This window comes from Lissotriton vulgaris, chromosome 7 (assembly GCF_964263255.1).
Source record: "Lissotriton vulgaris chromosome 7, aLisVul1.2, whole genome shotgun sequence".
NCBI classification, from domain to species: Eukaryota; Metazoa; Chordata; class Amphibia; order Caudata; family Salamandridae; genus Lissotriton; species Lissotriton vulgaris.
Genome location: NC_141695.1, coordinates 459,127,053 through 459,145,729, shown reverse-complemented (window position 1 = coordinate 459,145,729; position 18,677 = coordinate 459,127,053). Strand labels below are relative to the sequence as shown.

General features: G+C 47.8%; 1 protein-coding gene across 2 annotated transcripts in view; it reads right to left on the bottom strand.

The window, feature by feature from the left end:
• The window catches only part of LOC147701861 (uncharacterized), a 750,024-nt gene that overhangs the window by 496,866 nt on the left and 234,481 nt on the right, over window positions 1-18,677 (bottom strand). For both annotated transcript variants that reach the window (XM_086930494.1, XM_086930495.1), the window contains exon 10: window positions 6,525-6,620. In XM_086930494.1, coding sequence (XP_086786620.1) covers window positions 6,525-6,620 — 96 coding nt within the window. The remainder of the gene's footprint in view (window positions 1-6,524; window positions 6,621-18,677) is intronic.

Genomic DNA, 18,677 nt, shown 5'->3' with positions numbered 1-18,677 from the left:
GGCTGGCTGATTAGACACCCGAAGGCACTGCCCCTGAGAGGTGGTAGGGGTGAGGGTGGAATTGCAGATTCTATTGTGCAAGGCATTTCAACATCCATTATTAGAAGACTACCGTACTTCAGATAGTGCTCATTTACATGTGACTTCATATAACATACAAACTTTTGGGGGTGGTTTCTAATGGATGATCACTTCCTATTGTGATATGTTGCTTCCTGCAAGGTATCGATTATTTGCGCTACACATTCTCACCGAAACGCCTTACTAAGGGGCACATGCATCAAGACATGCTTTTGCGAGTCCTTGATTGCGATTTTTAAGGAACTGCAATTAAGGACTTGCAAAAGCCTATGCATGTAGGAATTGCTATGAAAATAGTGATTCCAAACATTCCTTAAATGCTACTCGCAAATTGCGAGTCGCAATTAAGGAATGGCTTCCCATTCATTCCTATGGACCTACAGGCCCATAGGAATGAATGAGAGATTGCATGCGCAATTTGCGAATCCCAATAGGTACTCGCAAATCGCGCATGCAATTTCAAGGGTGTCAAAAGGACACCCTGTTGCACCCCTGAAATTGTGATGTGCACCCATGTAGCGGACACACATGCCCCAAGGGCATGTCTGTGTGCAACATGAAACTTTGAAAAATGCACTTTAGTGCATTTTTCTAAGTTTTTGCAAATTACCGACCAGTTCAATTGCTCAGTAATTTTTTGCCCCAAATAGCGAAATTGCTATTTCACAATGCTTCTTGCATTGCATTTAAGGAATCGCAAATTGTGATTCCTTAATTGCAATTTGGGAAATCTCAAAAATTGTGATTATCGAAATCGCGCATGCCAAATAGTTTCATGCATCTCAAAAGCCCATTTTCCGATTGCAACAGCCAATTTCTGAAAATCGCACTGTGTACGATCGCAAAAAGCTTTGATGCATGTGCCCCTAATTTACTAATTTCCATCTGTCATGAATTTACTGAACACAATAAACCACTAGGTGACAGTCGTGCACCAATTAAGCTAATTTCTTTCATAGCATTTTCTGATATGGTGAAAAGTATCACTGTACTTTATAACTATAAGCGTAAGTCCTTGGTAATTTATTTTGGTCATTATGATTATTTAAACTTGTGAGCCGTAAATTGCTTTAGAATATAAGATGTGATGAGAATAAAACATATTGGCACAGAATTTCTTTAGTTAGAATAGAACTTGTGCCGTGTCACAAGATGCACAGTGATAGTTCTATGCATTATTAGGGTTCAATGCAGACCTACGTCTAGGTTTTGGCTCATTGAAAGCTGCGGTTAGAGTGTCACTCGACCCTTACTCTGGACGTGCAGGGAACTCGAGGCTCCTGTATCCCTGCGTGGACTAATTTATTTATGTATGCAACACCTCTTCTACGAGCAGCCTTAATAAACAAGCATTGGCAAACTCATTAGATTCTGTCTATGTGATTAACAATACTTTTTTTTGTTATAAGTTTTGGCTTGGAAAGCAATTGTGCAATATAAGTTACTGTAACTCCCTAAAACAGTTATGACTTGTTTACTGAGAAAGCTAAGATATAGTGCGGTATCTGGTGATAATATAATGCAGAGAGATTAGTTAAAAAGCAGAGGACAAAAAAAAACATGCAGCGGCCAAGCACATTTGAAATGCGTGCAGCCACGGGGAGATTAGATAAAGGGCGGAGGACAAACCAAACGAGCAGGCAAAATCTAACATGAATGTTATTTGTTTGTCTGGATGTTTAGAGAATATTATTGTTGCAACCTTGCAGGACAGGCTGGGCGCAGAGGTCACCATTTTATCCATCTCTATTACTCAGTCCGATGGAGCTACTAAAATAAAGGCAAACTCCAATTCTTTCTGTCTGGCTCACCTCGTCGCTGCTCTTTGCCCCGGAGAAGAGCTGTATGAGAAGATCAGTGTTTTGCCCCTTGTTGGAGGCCTTGCTGGAATCGCAAGGCTCGATCCTGATTGGCCAGCCAGAGGAGCACGAGGCCAAGTAGATTCTGTGTATAGCCAGTAATTAGCAAGATCATTAGTTTAGTTCAGTACTTAAGCATTTAAAACATGTATGCAAGTTGGTGCATGCAGGAGCACCTGTGCACTTCTCTTATAGTATTTACGGTAAGTTTCAGGGGGAAGCAGCAAGTGATTTCCCTAGACTACGAGGAAATGCGGGGACCACTTGAATCCAATTCAAGTAAGCAGTACACAAGTAGGGGAAATCCGCTGCTTGGAGAGGAGCCAATGATACAGGGGTCGTTCATGTTCGGCGTATAGAAATTACAGTGTGTCCTAAAGTATTTTGGTAATGCAGGCTGGCATGGCATCACTGGCATTGATAAAGTCGTCTTTGACCACATTCTGTATCTAAAAAGCAGTTAATGGCCCCCAACAATGCTAAATCAGTAAACAATTTGCGGGTGATGCGTGTTGCCTCTGAACATGTTTAAAAATAGAGGGATGTGTTCCAACAGTACAATGTTCAGCAAACCAAAAGTATGGGCGCTCGCTTTATGGCAGATACAGGACTTGCACACTGGCCGCCTCTGCTTCAGAAAGGAGGGTACTGGCCTGCAGAAGAAGTCTGACTCGAGTAAGAAGAATATTTTGGTTTTGTTTCCCTTCCATGGAAATTATGTGTTAAACAATGCCCAGGTTGCTCGGCACCCGCAGCCCCAGTGTGAGCTGTCGAGGAACACAGGGTGGAGTGGTGACAACGTGTCGCCGCTAAGGAACTGCCGTGTCTTAATGCCAGCAGCATCAACAAATGCACTCCTCACAGAACAAGCTCAGGTAGCACTCACACATGAGAGAGATCGTCAATGGAGAGGAAAGGGGAAAGCGAGAGGGTGAAAGATGGGACAACAGATTTAGAGGCAGACTACAGCAGAGCATCAAAGGGCTGGGCGAGAAGGGAGGGGGGAATGCGAGGAGATAAGGACCCAGAAGGGGGAGGAGGGAAATGCGAGCAAGTTAAACAAGTTATAAAAGGAGACTAAACTGAAAGTACGGCTGGCAGGCCGTGAATAATTAGGGGGTGACAAATGCGCTGGGAGGGCTGCCTTTGATGTGGTAATGCCAGGCAGGCAGGCGGCTGGTGGCATTGTGCACGCGCTTCATGCACTGCAAGGAATCGCCAGCGGTGGTTTAACACTGGATAAGCCCCTATAGAGCTTGCCAGCTGTGCTCATGCGCACAGCAGGCGAGCCGGATAAGCCCCTATAGAGCTTGCCAGCTGTGCTCATGCGCACAGCAGGCGAGCCATTAAGAAGAATAAAACCATCAAAAGTAAGCGTTTTATTAAAAGAATTATTAACATTAACACTGGCTGGTGTCGCTTGAGGATAGAGACCAGTGTGGTAGGCCTGTTTGTAAAACAGTTTTTGTTCTTTAATTCTTACTTGAGGATAGTGCTCATTGAATTTAGATTCACAATCCAAGGTGGGCAAATGAGTCAATGCAGACCAAAGTGTTAAGAAAGTCGACATTGCATGCAGGACTTTATCAGGACAAAAATGCGTGGTTAAACAATTGGATCCTGCACCGCGAACGTACAGACCCTCGTGGGGCCAGTGGTCCTTAATTCAACATAACCAAAAATGATGAATCACTGCTGTGGTGAAATTATTTAGTAGGCAGGTGAATAGATTATGGAAAACGGTCTGATTAATCACGGTTTAAAAATACAAATAAGGGACTCAATTCTGGGAGTCATGAAGTGCCGGGTGACACGATTACAGCAGATGCTACCCTGGGAGGATCACAATGACTATCAGCATTGATAGTACTGGTGCCATGTATGCCACTTTGAAACAAAGGATCCAAGAACATTACAGAAATATCTAAGTTCAACACTACATTCCCTCAGGTTGACCATTTTTTAAATAAAGATCAACACCAACGAACCTTCACGTTTTCAAGGTTTGGAAACACCAAAAAAGAATCCCTGGTATCTTGAATGGCCCCTCAACTAAACTTATATCACCAGGCATTCGAATATAGCACGTGGGTGCAGCTAAAGTCATCACCTGATCAAGACTCCAAATCAAAGAAGGACTAATACCTTAAACTCCCTTTAAAAATGGCGACAGTATCTAAACTGTCATACCACGAGTGAGGCACACCACTGTAACTTATCGCATGAATCCTGCAACTCCGGTAAGCGATTCGGACATTGTCTGCATAATGTAGTCATACGCCCATACTGAACGTTTTTCTGTTCTAATTTTCCAGGTAGGGAATTATGTGGACGCTGGCTCATGCCTTGTTCACCCCAATGATAATTTTTGCCCCACAGGCACACAAAACGTGTTACTTCAGCAAGCGGCGTTGACTAGGTCGGATAGAATGGAACCACCAACCCTTACTGAAGGTTTTCATTCAGCTTGGTATTCAACATAGTAGATGCTGGCCCAAGCCTTGGTTGGTGTAATGGATACATTTGCGCCGCCCCAGTTTGGATAACGAGTATGGGTTATAAGCATGTTACGACTTTGGATAATTTTCAAAACAAATTTCAACAGCCACGTTTCTCATAAATGTTTCAGTCCCTGCGTCATTCTGACCTCACTGCTACAACGTATATTCATATTGAACATTGTGTACACTCAATTTTTGACCTTTTGCAAGCTCTGGTTCCTGACCCGAGCTCGAGCAGTACACACAGTCATGAAGATTCCGGTTTATCAGTATCTTATGACTTACCTGTCTGGGAACCTTGATTACTATCAGAATACATAAGACAAATCTGTGGACTGTGGTACAACAGTATCAGGGTTACATTTTGTAAATACAGATTTTATTTTTATTTTTGACAACCACATCATGCCACCTTGGGTTTTCATAAATTTCTTTCAGAATCCCTATTAAGGATCAACTTATACAGTGGCGTAAGAAAAAAAAGATCAATTTGGAACATTTTGTTCCTAGTTACACACAAGTAATCCCAACTATACACCAGTTCAGTCTCTATCAGTGCTGGTAGAGCCTTCAAACATTGATTGGACAACTTCATCAAGAAGGCCTGCACTATTATATATCTCAGAATTTCCTCTTCTATTCTCTATCATACTTATATTCACAATGGTTCTTTCCTTTTGTCCTCTTTATCAAAGAAAACACAAAATACGTACATATTTTCAATTCACCACAAAATCATGTGTAACGGTGCCTCCCTAAAATGGGTCCCATTCATCTAGGAGTTTGACATATGGATTTTTGGAATTATTCTTACAGTTGTATATAGTGTTTTTATTTTTAGCTTTGAAAAAACCCTAGACTTGCATGCCAGAAAAGGGTGAAACAAGTGGTTCAAATTCCTTCAGACCCGATTTCAGATGCAAACATTATTAGAAATTAAGCATCAACCCTGAATGTGTATGAGCTGTAACTGTGTGAACATATTTGCAAGGGCAATGGCAGGAATTGAGAAAAAGACGATTTAGAAGCATTGATCCAAGCAAGCGAGGGCCAACACTATGGCCCTGTATCGGTCTTTACAACACCTGTTTTCTGACATTCCAACGTGTAATTAGTCAAAACGCTCATTAAAGCGAGGCATTGCCTGTTTTTTATGCTTACTATCAAATTATTAATGTCTGGAGCGTAAATAAAATTTGAAAAACTGTCTCCTAGACATGTGAGCAGATTCATAATGTATTTACCATGGCACCATGAAATTGCACCACTAACAGGATCAAGTAACTTTTGGCATTAGTTCAATCTATACACCACCTCTTAAACAGAGGGGGTAGACACAGACATCCCATCTGTTGGTATTTGATAAAGAGCAAAGCAATGACCCCTTGGGAGAAACACTCCGTAAACAAAATATAAAAATGTGCGTCAGTGGTCGTTAGGGGTTGAACAGGAAAATGGGAGTACTTCAAAACCTCATCGGGGTAGCAAGCACTATATAAATGCAAACCTTTCTCCCTCGTCTATCCCTCTACTATCCTTCTCAATCCAAACAACAGAGTAACATATCCCCCACTCAAATTACTTTCATATTTCAGTATACTAATTCACCACTAATCCTTTATGGGTTCCGTAGTAGTGTTCTACTTGCCGAAAAAGCACTTATACGCCTCGTCAGGGGTAGTAAGCACTATGGAATTGCAATTACAATACAATACCACAAATATCTTTCCTAAATCTACAACTGAGTCACTCTTGGTGTGTTTACTAACACATATCCTATACAATTCTCTAGAAGCACAACCTCATCCAATCACTCCACTTACTGTTGGGTAGATAGTCAAAGAGAGAGAACACAAACACACATAACACACCATATCCCTATCTCCACATCCCCCCCAAATCCCAAATGTTCATCAAGGTAAGCGTGAGAAATATAGGGTAAGTCTTCTGCAGAAAAATTGGACGTAACCCCAAAATCTACAAAGCAATATTAAGAGATGCCCTGGTGCACAATTTTTAGGAAAAGTAGCTTTATTTTACTGTATTTTCTTTCACTGAAGTTTTTCATTTAGTTTCTTCTTACCTGTGGCATTGGAACATTGTCATCAATTGTTGAAATGTCCATAAACATCCCCAGGTCATTCTCGTGCTTCATGGGCAGAAACTTTGTCCATTTTGTCTAGTGGAAAATTGAAAAAAACTTAGTGTTCTCTCCATCACAAACTGGGAAACTGTAGATACATTTTTTTTCGGTGTCTCTTTAGGAATGGAGCAAGGACAATGTAGTAAAAAGCATTGGTAAAGCTGATCGGTCTGTGTAAGAAAGTGCCCTTTTTTTGCATGGTTGCCCCTACTTTTTTCTGAACTGCTGATGTACTTTGAGTGTGCCCTGGGCTCCTGCCAAACGGGTACCCAGGGCCTATGTCCTTTCCCTATCACTGCATTAAAAACAACTCCAATTGATACTCTCTGGCCACTGGTCAGCCCCTGGTAAATGGTACCCAGGGAACTGTGACCAGGGAGGCCTCTAAGGGCTGCAGCACTTATTGTGCCACCCTCAGAGTCCATGTACCTTTATATATATATATACATATATACACACACACACACAAACACACACACTTTGCAGGCTACATGTTTTGGTGCAGAACAAAGTGACGAGTCGACATGGCACACAGAACACATCCCCGTGTGCCATGCCTACAACCCACTGCCCTGGCCTAGATCAGCCACCGCTCTAGTTGGGTGCACTATACCAGTTTTGAGGGTACAGGTACATGAGCCCTGTACCCCTACAGTGTCCAAGCCAATTCTTAGACATTTTAAGTGCAGTAATGCCATTAAGAATATATGGTGTTAGCAGTCTACCATTACAAGCTCCACAGTACCATAATGGCTTTACTGAAAACTGGCAAGTTTGGTATCAAACTTCTCAGCACATTACACCCACACTGATGCCAGTGTGGGATTTAATGAAAAATGCACACAGAGGGCATCTTAGAAATGCCCCCTGAAAAATGACCTAACACTAGTGTCCAGGCTGAGTGGCTGCTCCCCGGTTGCCACCACCTGACATGTTTCTAGACCCCTGGGTCGAGAGCCTGCTGCTCTCGGGGGTTGGAAACAATGCACATCCTGGGACGAGGTGCCAAGCCTCCTCCCCCAGGATGGGCAGGGTCCACAAAGGGAAAGCTTCAAAGGCCTGCCACCTTTGTTAGCTTCCCCAGGCCTTTTGCTGCTTCCAGCAACTGGTCCCCACCTGTTCAGACCCCCACTTTGGGTAGGAGGACTGGGGGGAAAACCAAGTGAGAAAGGGAGGTGTGCCCACCTTTGCCAACCCCACCCCTCAGGAGGGGGAGGCAAGGTGAAACACAACTCTCAGTCCCCGCCATCTTGCAGATGGGGGGACACGGCCAACCAGAGTGAGGCATATGCCCACCTCCTACTGAAAAGTGGCATAATAGGGGTTGTACTCACACCAAGGAAGGGACCCATTAGTCCCAATCTTTACTTACTTGTAATGCTCCTAAATCAAGTATTTAGGGGCACCCCTGAACCATGCCCCCTCTGACAAGAAACGACCAAGAAGAAAAGGAGAAGGACCAATCAGCGGTGCTGAAGCGAAGAAAAAGAAGATGCCCATTGACTTGTCCCCAGGCCTACCGGCAAGTCCCCACCTCGAACCTGCAGAAACAAAACTCCGATATGCCCTGGAGCCAGCAATCTCAAGAACCCCGAGGACCTGCCCTACCTTCCAAAGAAAAGACTTTGTCTCCCGTGAGCACCGGATTTGTTCACCCACAGACTCTGGCTCCGGCCAAATCCACGAGTCTGCACCACTCTGCACCAATCACCCACAGCCAGAATTTGAGTGGCCCAACACCACAAGGAGATCTCCACGGTGATCCCGATCAGAGATATGGTGATCTCCGACCTGCCTTGTATCCCCCAGCGAAGCCTGCAGCCTCTTTCTAGAGGATCCCCGACTGCGACCGGAGCTGTCAAGAGAAACCAGACACCTAAAGACACCCCTGAACCTGAAGCCCCATGGCCTTGAGTGGTTCAACTGACGGTGTCCCAGCATTTCCAGGCATCCCAACTCACCTTTCCAACTGGTGGTCACCTCTAGAAGATCGGCCCTAGCCTGCAGTCATTGTTGAAACCGGAAACTCCCCATTGAAACCAACAGGGCACCCGACGCCAAAACAGGAGCCTGCACCCAGCCGCCACTGCGGTGTATTTGGGTGCTAACTCAGATCCCCCTCTACCCTGAGCCTAATACCAGGAGCTTTGCTCCCACAAGCCAGTGGCCTCCACGTAAGCAGCCACCAACCGGAGGCCGCCATCCCCTATTGGATAATATTGGGCCTCAGCACTCTGTACCCGGCCGACCCTAGTGCCACTGAGGGTGTTTTGAAAGTGCATCCTCGACCCTGGGGGAACCCTTGTTCTAACCCCAGAAACTCAACCCCAAAGACAGAGTACTTACCTGGTAACTGATAACTTAATTTCTCTACATAGGAATCCATTGACTGTTTTTCTCCGAGTTGATTTGTATGGAAACCTGAAAAATTACAATTGTGCAACACTGATTTTACTTACCTTTTCTCTAGGAAATGTCCCAATATGATATCTAGGCATATCACACGGAGTAGATAAAGTAATTTAAAAAGTAATCTAAAATGTAATCTGTACAGTAATTTCAATATCCTTGACTGACCTGTATTTCAAACAACTGCACTTGAACTTGCATTCACTTGTAAAGATTGCATAATCTTTTGCAAAGCATTTATTTCACTTACCTGTTCCAGGCTTGGCGTGATCCTAGAAATAAAATAACTTAATATTTTTATACAAACAAAATTGGTCGGAGTTCAGTTTGAGTGTATGACATAATTTGCTGATTGAGTGGGTACAACAAATGCTTAATTAACACTACCCTCTGATAAAGCCTTACTGCTCACCCACACTACCACAAATAGAGAGTAAGGCGCTATCTACTTTTACCTTTGCCTACCTTTGGGGTTCCACTGTACTCGGTCAGACTATACCTCATTTTGCTATAGTATATACAGATCCAGCGTCCTACAGTCTGGCGTTGGCGGCCAGCCTTCTGGCAATTCTTTTTTTATCATGTTTTTTGCAACAATTTATTGTTTGGGTATGTGTTTGGGCCTTCTCAATCTAAAAAAAAAAAACATTTTCTACAGGTATAAAAGTTTTTTTGAGCCTCAAAAAGCCCCACACATAACCATAGTACTCCCTGGCACTGAAGGGAACTACTTTGTGTGTGGTTAGAGCGGGCTCTCTCCCCCAGCAGGTCCGCTGTTGTGCCGCTGCCCCCACTCAACTGGTTGCTGGTAGGTGTTCGAGGTATGTCCTGTGCTATGCCCATGTTTTAGCTGTCTTCGTTAAATAGTTTAAAATTGTTTAAATTGTGCCTGTAATTTGTCTCTTCTGTCTTTCTTGTATTCTGGTGTCTTTTGCCTGTTTTTTTTACTGTTGGTACTGTCTCTTCGCACATGTGCAGTTGTGCCTGTTTTTGTCCTCTTTCATGCCGCTGCTGCTCCTGCGGCCCCTCCCCCTACAGGTTCCCGCCTCCCATCTGTGCTTTCCTCCCCACTTCTCTATTTAATGCCGCTGTGAAGGAGCATGAGCAAAACATCTGACCTCCTGGTCAGAGACCTGCTTTCTCTCCCCAGCAGCTCCGCTGTTGTGCCGCTGACCCCGTTCACCTGGTAGGTGTTTGAGGCTTGTTCTGTGTTGTGCCCGTTTTTTAGCCGACTTTGTTTAAATGTTTAAAATTGTTTCAATTGTGCCTGTAATTCTGGTGTATTTTGCCTGTGTTTTACTGTTGGTACTGTCTCTTCGTATCTGTGCCATTGTTGTACCCGTTTTTGCCACCCTTCCTGCCGCTTCTGCCTCTGCTCCCCCCTCCCAGCTGCGCTTCACTCCCCCTTCCCTATTTAATGGCGGGTGCACACGACCTGCTGGCGTGCCAAAGGCAAGCCCATCTGCGCTTGTCTGCAACGCGGCCATCGACAGGGACCAAGCATGTCCGACCACCTACTGCTACGACAGAGCTGCCTTCCAAGCACTCAACCCCGTAAGAAACAACTGCCAGCTGTCCATGCCGAACGCCATCCACGGCCAGTTCTCCTGCAGTCACTCCCGCCCGACCTTCACCACCCTCCGCAACCCCATGGCCACCGCCCCCACGCCAGACACCAATACCACCGAAGCCCTGAGGTGCATCCTCCTCAACGTGCGCTCCATGCACTGACACGATGTAGAGATCTGGGACCTCCTCGACACCCCCTCACCGGACGTCGCCTTCTTCACAGAAACTTGGACCTACTCCACCTCCACCCCCTACCTCACCACCCCCGACGGATACAAGATCCAGAGGAAGGACTGACCCAACCGCCCAGAGAGAGGACTTGCCATCGCACACAAGAGCTCCCTCCGACTCACGACATCCAGACAGCCCACCTACCACCAAGCACCTCCACTTCCAGACCCGGAATGACAGATCCACTGTTCCACACCGGCTATACAACCTAAGCCAGTGGTGTGCTCTATTCCAAGACGACGTTGGAATAAACTTAAGCTGGATGAGTTTTTCCATCTCCTATCGGCCGACTCATTTGACATCACTGGTTCGGCTGACCAGGTCTATGACAGGTTTTGTAATTGGGTATCTAGGGCTTTAGACACACTTATTCCCATGGTATGCTGTAAAACTGGAACCGGTAAAGCCAGCCCTTGGTATGATGACTCGCTGCGGGCACTGAAGGTTTCTTGTAGGCGTGCAGAGCGGGCCTGGCGCAAATCTTATAACAGCATGAAGAAAGTTCTTTACCTGTCTACGGTGAAATTGTATCACCGGGCAGTGTGCAGAACTCGTGCCGCCTTCTATGCTGCACAATTCAGGACGAGTTCGAACCCGTCTAAGGCTATCTTCAGGGTGCTGAAAGACCTCACTGCCAAAAAGGCAACTACAACGCACCAGAGCTCTGTGGAGCACTGTGAAAAATTGGCAGAGTTCTTTCTGGAAAAGGTTAATGCCATTTATCGGGCCTTTCCGTTGACCACTCCCTCGGCTAATCCACTTCTTAAGCCGTTATCATCTGCGGAGTTGCATTCCTTTCCTATTTTAACACCTGATAGTCTCGACATATTGGCGCATCAAGTGAAGTCTGGGTCCCCAGAGGATCCGCTTTGCCCAGCTGTGTTCAAAGACCTAGCGGTACACGATATCTCGCCGCTATGTTCTCTGATCAACTCGTCACTCACATCAGGCGATGTCCCACTGAAGTGGAAGCGAGCCATGGTTCGTCCTATCCTCAAGAAACCTAGCTTGGACGGTAGCAAGCCTGAGAGCTATCGGCCAATTTCACTCTTGCCGTGGCCGGCCAAGGTGACTGAGGCGCATGTCAACGCAGTCCTCTCGGAACATCTTCGCCATGCAGATATCCTTGATGCGACGCAGAATGGGTTCAGGGCCGGTCATAGCACGGAGACGGCTCTGCTCTATATGGTGGAGCATCTTCGCTCCGTGCTTGACGCGGGACAAACGGCAGCGCTGGTGCTATTAGACCTGAGCGCTGCCTTTGACACCGTCTCGCACCCGATCCTTCTGCGTCGCCTAGAGGAGGCTGGCGTCACCGGCATTGCTCTCCAGTGGTTCCGGTCGTTCTTAGCCAATCGGGCCTTTAGCGTGACCGTCCCATCTTACCAGTCCAAATTCCATCCGTTGAACCTGGGGGTCCCCCAAGGCTCCTCGCTGAGTCCTACGTTGTTCAATCTTTACGTAAGGCCGCTGGCTGAGGTTGTCAGGCAATGGGGTATGACGATGGTGTCATACGCCGATGACACCCAGCTAGCGGTCACGATCAGCGGGGATGCCGAAGTCGATGCCCCCAGGTTTCAACAAGGACTGCGGGCGGTCGCCAGCTGGATGACGTCCAACTGTCTCCAGCTGAACGCTAGTAAGACCGAGGTCATGGTTTTTGGCAAACAACCGGAACTTTGGGGTGAGAGATGGTGGCCAGGGGACCTGGGTCCTGCTCCCATCCCAGTTGCCGAGCTTAAGAACCTCGGGGTCTGGCTGGACCCTACCCTTACGTTTGTGTGTCATACCAAACGTACGGCGGCCTGTTGCTTTGGTATCCTGCGCGGGCTCCGTCCAGTGCTTAAGTTCTTTGATGCCCCCACTAGGCAGCTCATGATCCAAGCCACTGTCATCTCTAGGCTGGATTATGCGAGTTCCCTACTGGTTGGCCTGAATCAGGCAGAGATTGGACGTTTACAACGGATCCAGAACGCCGCAGCAAGATCGGTGGTAGGCTTACCAAGATTCTGCTCCACTTCTAGCACTTTGCGTTCACTGCACTGGCTCCCGGTGGCCCAGCGGATCCAGTTCAAGGTCCTCTGTGTCGCCTACAAGATCCTGAAGGGGTCCCCAGCAACGATTCTTATGGCTCTCCTAGCCCATTACACCCCAGCCCGAGCCTTAAGATCTGCGGACTTAGAACTGGCGGTTGTACCACGCTTTAGGCGGAGTAGGGCAGGAGGACGTTCGTTTCAAGTTCGTGCGGCGGTCTTGTGGAACTCCCTGCCCCTGGCGATTCGTGCTGAGAGGGATCTGCTCTCCTTTCGCCGTGCGGTGAAAACTTTTCTATTCCCTTAGTTTGTTTTTTGTTTCGTTGTGTTGTGCTGCTGCCTTGTCGGGCGCCAGGACGCTCCTTAGCTGGAGCATCTGTGCGCCAAATAAAAACGCATAACATAACATAACATAACATAACATGACCCTAAAAAGGCACCCTGGCCTACAGACCTCCCAGACCTCGAACTGCGTTCACCACCACCACCATCGCCGACCGCATCGCGCCCCACGCCATCACCTTCATGGACTAAATACTCATCGGAGACCTCAACTTCCACCTCAACATCAGCAGCGACCCAAACTCCGCAACACATCTGGACAGACTTCAACTCGTCCCAACTCACAAGGTAGGATACATCCTCAACTCCATCTTAGCAGGAGGTAACATGCACTTCAGCCACACCACACAACCCCCATGGACGGACCACCACTGCGTACACTTCCACGTCTACAACAAACCCACGGCACCCAAACCTGCAACCCGCTCTCCATGAAAAAAACTGGAGCAGGGTCACTGAGGAGCAGCTCAACTCCACCCTCAACCACGGTGCCCCCGCCACCTCTACCGACGCCAAACTCGCAGCCAAAGAACTCCACACATGGATCTCCAACTGCGCAGACGAGGGGGGCGCTAGGTGGTGCACGACCAAGATGGCTGCACACCTGTCAGGCTCCAGCCCTGCCGAGCAGTAAAATATACAACATGCCCATCCTGAACCGAATTTCTGGTCTTTGAATTCCACTGCGAGAAACCAGCTACTCAGCTGATGCTGGAGATACTATTTTTACATGTATAGCCTGGAGTGCAACGGATGCGGAGACCGCTAAAACTGGGGGCGGTCTGAGACGAGCTGAACCTGGTGCTGCGCGGCGGATAACTGAGCTGGCAAACACCAAGGCTGTGTGGGCCTACTGACGGAGGTGCAGAAGTCTACCGGCGGAGGAGCGCTGCCCTTCTCAAACTCTTGCTGTGTGCGGTGGGCGCCAGCGTTGGAAATCGTGAGAGAGGCTGGCGCTGCAATAGCCTGCCCTGGGCCCTGTTGACTTACATTATTGACAACGCCGCAGCGTGGATGTGCTTCGTGCCCCGTCGGGCGCACCCTAAGCAACCGCCTGACTGAATGTGACGGCTGGGGCTATAACTACACCAACCGTATATGCCTTGCGCCTCGGAGCACTTTCCAACCCGCCACCCATTATAAGTACCCTGCTGCCTGGGACTGTGTGCCACCACCTTTCATCCAACCTTCAACCGCTGTGCGGAGCTACCGCCATTTTGGTCCGCTGCGGTATTGCCGAGCGCTGCGGACAGAACTACTTAACACCGCTAGCTGAGCCCACATGCTACCTGAAGGGCCTGGCGCTTGTCTAAAATCTGCACGTAACATGCTGCACAGCGGGTGATATATTGCTTGCATCCTGCCCTTGATACCTCGGGGACGCTGCTAAGGGTGGCCTTTTGAGATGGACTGGAAGACGCTCTTCTATTTCAGAGATCGCCGGTGGCCGAAAATGGGACTTGTGCTCATTACTTCGTAGAGGTGGGCCCTGTACTGCACAGTTAAGCTTTGTGATACCTATTTGACTACATTTGTACACTTCCTGTGCTCCCTTTGGTACCTGGTACTCTTGCCGTCGGGACGCCGGCCTGGATATTTGGTGATGTCTGAACAGTGCGAGGAGGCTGGGGACATATTTTCTCTGGGAGCCTAGGAGGAGGTCTGCCAGGGGCTGTGCGAATCAAACCTTGCTGTCACTGTACCGCTGTCAACCTACACATTAGCCTTCGTGAGGGGGCCACATTTTCAGACGTCCCCATACCACTGCTGCACTGGTTTATTTATACACACCTGCGGGTGGCGTATACTGTCGGGGACCTGATCCTAATCTCCTACTATTCTCGCCTGCCTGCGCCATGGGGCACACCGACATTAAACAATCCAAAATTCAGTTTGAAGCGCTCAAGACCCCAGGGTCGCAGCCTGAGGACCACGCGGAGTGCGATGCCGCGGACACGCCATAAGAGGACTGGAAGGCAATCTTCCTTGGCATGAAACAGTCTCACGTCCATAGACGCTAAAATAGATACCATGAACATGCGGATGGACTTTGTGGTCACCAAGCTGGATCAGCATGAGCAACGCCTAAAGGAAGCTGAGACCAGGGTGTCCGACCTGGAGGATGGAGCTACCACGAGCAGAGGCCAGATGTCGCAGATGGAAAAACTACTCAAAGTAATCGCCGATAAAAATGGAGATGTAGAGGCCCGCTCTCAGAGACATAACGTTCGTATACTTGGCATGGCGGAATCCACCAACCCGGGCCGTATTGAAGACTTCATCGAGAAACTGATTGTGGAGCTGTTCGGCAGAGACTCCTTCTTGGCACACTGTGCGGTGGAGAGAGCACATAGATCTCTAGCGGGGGGAGGGCTCCACCGTGGCCCCTGATCACCCGTCTATAAAACTACCGAGATAGGGATACCATCCTGTGCCTGGCTCGAGAACAGGAATGGGTATATTACGAAATCACGACGCTCGCCTTTTTTCGGGACTTTACGCAATCAGTGCAGGATGCATGCAGAAATACGCTACCGTCAAGAAAAAACTGCTATCGCAGCAAATCCCCTACGCCATGTTGTACCCAGCGAAATTGAAGATACCCCATCACAGATCGCAACACTATTTTTTGAACCCACACCAGGCTGAAGACTACCTCCGGCGGCTACGCGACTGCTGAGCCTGAAACTTGAAGATGTTACAGATCTCAGTCGCCCCTATTGAATCCAAGCTGAAATGTACAAGATGCACTGGTATAATCTGGAACTCTTATAAACACTCTGTGCATGAAGGTCTATACTACACTGGTGATGTATACACATGCTTAATGTTTGGTAAACTGTCTTGCTCGGTTACTTACCTCAGTCCTGCCGTAGCTGTCCGCCTTCATGGCAGGTGTAGTGGGCGGATGTAAGGAGGGAAGTGGGCGGGTCAAGTGCCCTTAGTGTATTCCCTGCGAGGGCGTACCCCTGAAGTTACGATAAGGAGGGGAGAAAGTAGTTAATTAATGATGTTTTCTGGGAGGAGGGGGATCTTGTACCCGGCAAGTTGGGGACACCGGTGTGGGCCGAGGGCTGTTTTTCTTCGGTGAAAGGTTTGCAGATGGTTCAGTCCACAATGGTCATTATTCTATGGGTCAATACTAGATACCACACACGACGCAGCAGTAGACTGCACACAGTATATCAATAGTTTCAAAGTTGCATCATGGAACATAAGGGGTTTGAATAACCCTCGGAAAAAACGGCAGATACTAGGTTATCTTGATAGGCATCACATCACAATAGCTATGTTGCAGGAGATGCACTTGAGCCCCTGCACTACTCCCCAGTTCGCCTCGAGATGGGCCTCGCATCTTACTCTACATACTCCCGGGGAGTGGCTATTTTGATAAAGAGAGGGGTGCCGTTTGAGCCCAGCGGGTCGGAGATTGATGCGGATGGTAGGTTTCACCTAGTCTGGGGTAGATTTCATTGTTAGGATTTAACATTTGCCAACTGTTACGGACTGAACAAGGACGACTCCCATGCTCTCCTCCAGTTATGGAGCAAACTTCAAGAGATAGGCACCACTTAAGTCATTTGGGGCGGGGACTTTAATACAGTGGTAAAGCCCCACATGGACAGATCCCGAGCTTTCCCTACACACTATACCATCACTCAGCGAACACTACGAGACATTATTGATGAGAATTACCTACTTGACTCCTGGAGGTACAAACATCTTAAGTTGCGGGAGGGTACACACTTTTCAGCAATCCACTCTTCTTGGGCCAGACTGGACTACCTGCTTGTATCCATGGGGATGGAGCTTTGGCTGGGGCAGGTGACCCAACTAGCCCGCACTCACTCAGATCACCGCCCGGTTGTTGCTGAACTGCATGCACCCCTCAACCACTCCCCATACAATAGCTTGCGCCTTAACGCTTTACATCTCCAGGACACGGCAAAGCTGAACTGGAGCAAAGATATTAACACATTTCTTTAGCACAATCTGGACTCTGTTCCCAATATCAGGCGTTCAAAGTCAGAGCCCGGGGCTGGTGCATATTCAAGGGCGGGGGCATCCTCAAATCGCTACGTAATGACCTACCCAAACTGGAAAGGAAACTCAAGCAATTGGAGGGCAAACTTGGTTCCAGTCCCGATGGGAACGGCATCGGGAGCCACCATTCGCTGTAAACTTACCGAATACGAGGCCCTTGCTGACAGGGAGTGTAAATCTCAGGGGAAACCTCATATGGCACAGGTATATGGAAAGGGAGACCACCCAGGGAAAGCTCTGGCAGCTGCGACCAAACCACCTAGGTTCTCCACTTATGTAGCGGAGCAACAGGATGCACAGGGTAACACGCATAGGAATCTTCCTGATCAGCTGCACACGTTCAGAGACTACTATAGTAACCTGTACTCCTCCCAAAGGGGCACCCCTCTTGATTTGCCCGACTATTTTGAAGATACCGCTCTTGCCTGGTTGGGGGATGCTCAGCGGAAATTCTTAACCCTAGATTTAGAATTAGATTAAATCACAGAAGCTATCATGCAGATGAAGTCTGGATGGGCCCCGGGGTCGATGGGCTACCAATAAAAACCTACATCTCAATTCTGGCCCTAATCCTGAAGAAGGTATATTATGTACAACTGAAAGAGGGATGCCTGCCCAGGACGATGCGGGAGTCCCTTATAACCTCGTTATTAAAACAAGGGAAGTCCCCACTTTACTGTGACTCGTACCGACCCCTTTCTCTTTTAAATTGCGATACCAAAATATTGGCTCAAGTTCTGGCGACCCGACTTAATCTGCTGATACAGCGCCTGGTGTTACCTGACCAGGCTGGATTTATTCCAAACCGAGCAACTGCACAATCTCAGGACCTTGGCTGCTGTACTACAGGACATTGACCCTAAGTGATCGGCGGTTGCTGTATTCCTTATTATCTCCTATTCTATTCGCCTTAGCCATCGAGCCTCTCGCCACCAAACTCATGCAGCACCATAACGATAAAGCACTGATTTATCCAGCTAGACAGCTGCTCATCTCCCTATACGCAGATAATATGACTATGTATGCTAAAAAGCCCCAATATAACCGTAATCCAATATTACAGGAGATATCTAAATTTGGTGCCATCTCTGGGGTACAAATAAACTGGTCTAAGTCTGCGGTCTTTCCCCTTACAGATATAATACCCCGCCACACCAATTGGACTACTCCCTGGTCTGGGAAATGGACGAGATAAAATACCTGGGTATACGACTAACTGGAATCAAACACAGCACCGAAACCGCCCTCATCGCTGCTACAGACGACATCCGAACGCTACTGGACAACGGAGAAACAGTTGCCCTCATCCTACTTGACCTCCGTGCCGCCTTCGACACAGTCTGTCATAGCACCCTCACACAACGCCTCAGCAACGTCGAAATACAAGGAAAAGCTTTGGACTGGATCATCTCGTTCCTCGCCGGAAGAACCCAGAGAGTCCGCCTCCCCCCATTCAAATCAGAGG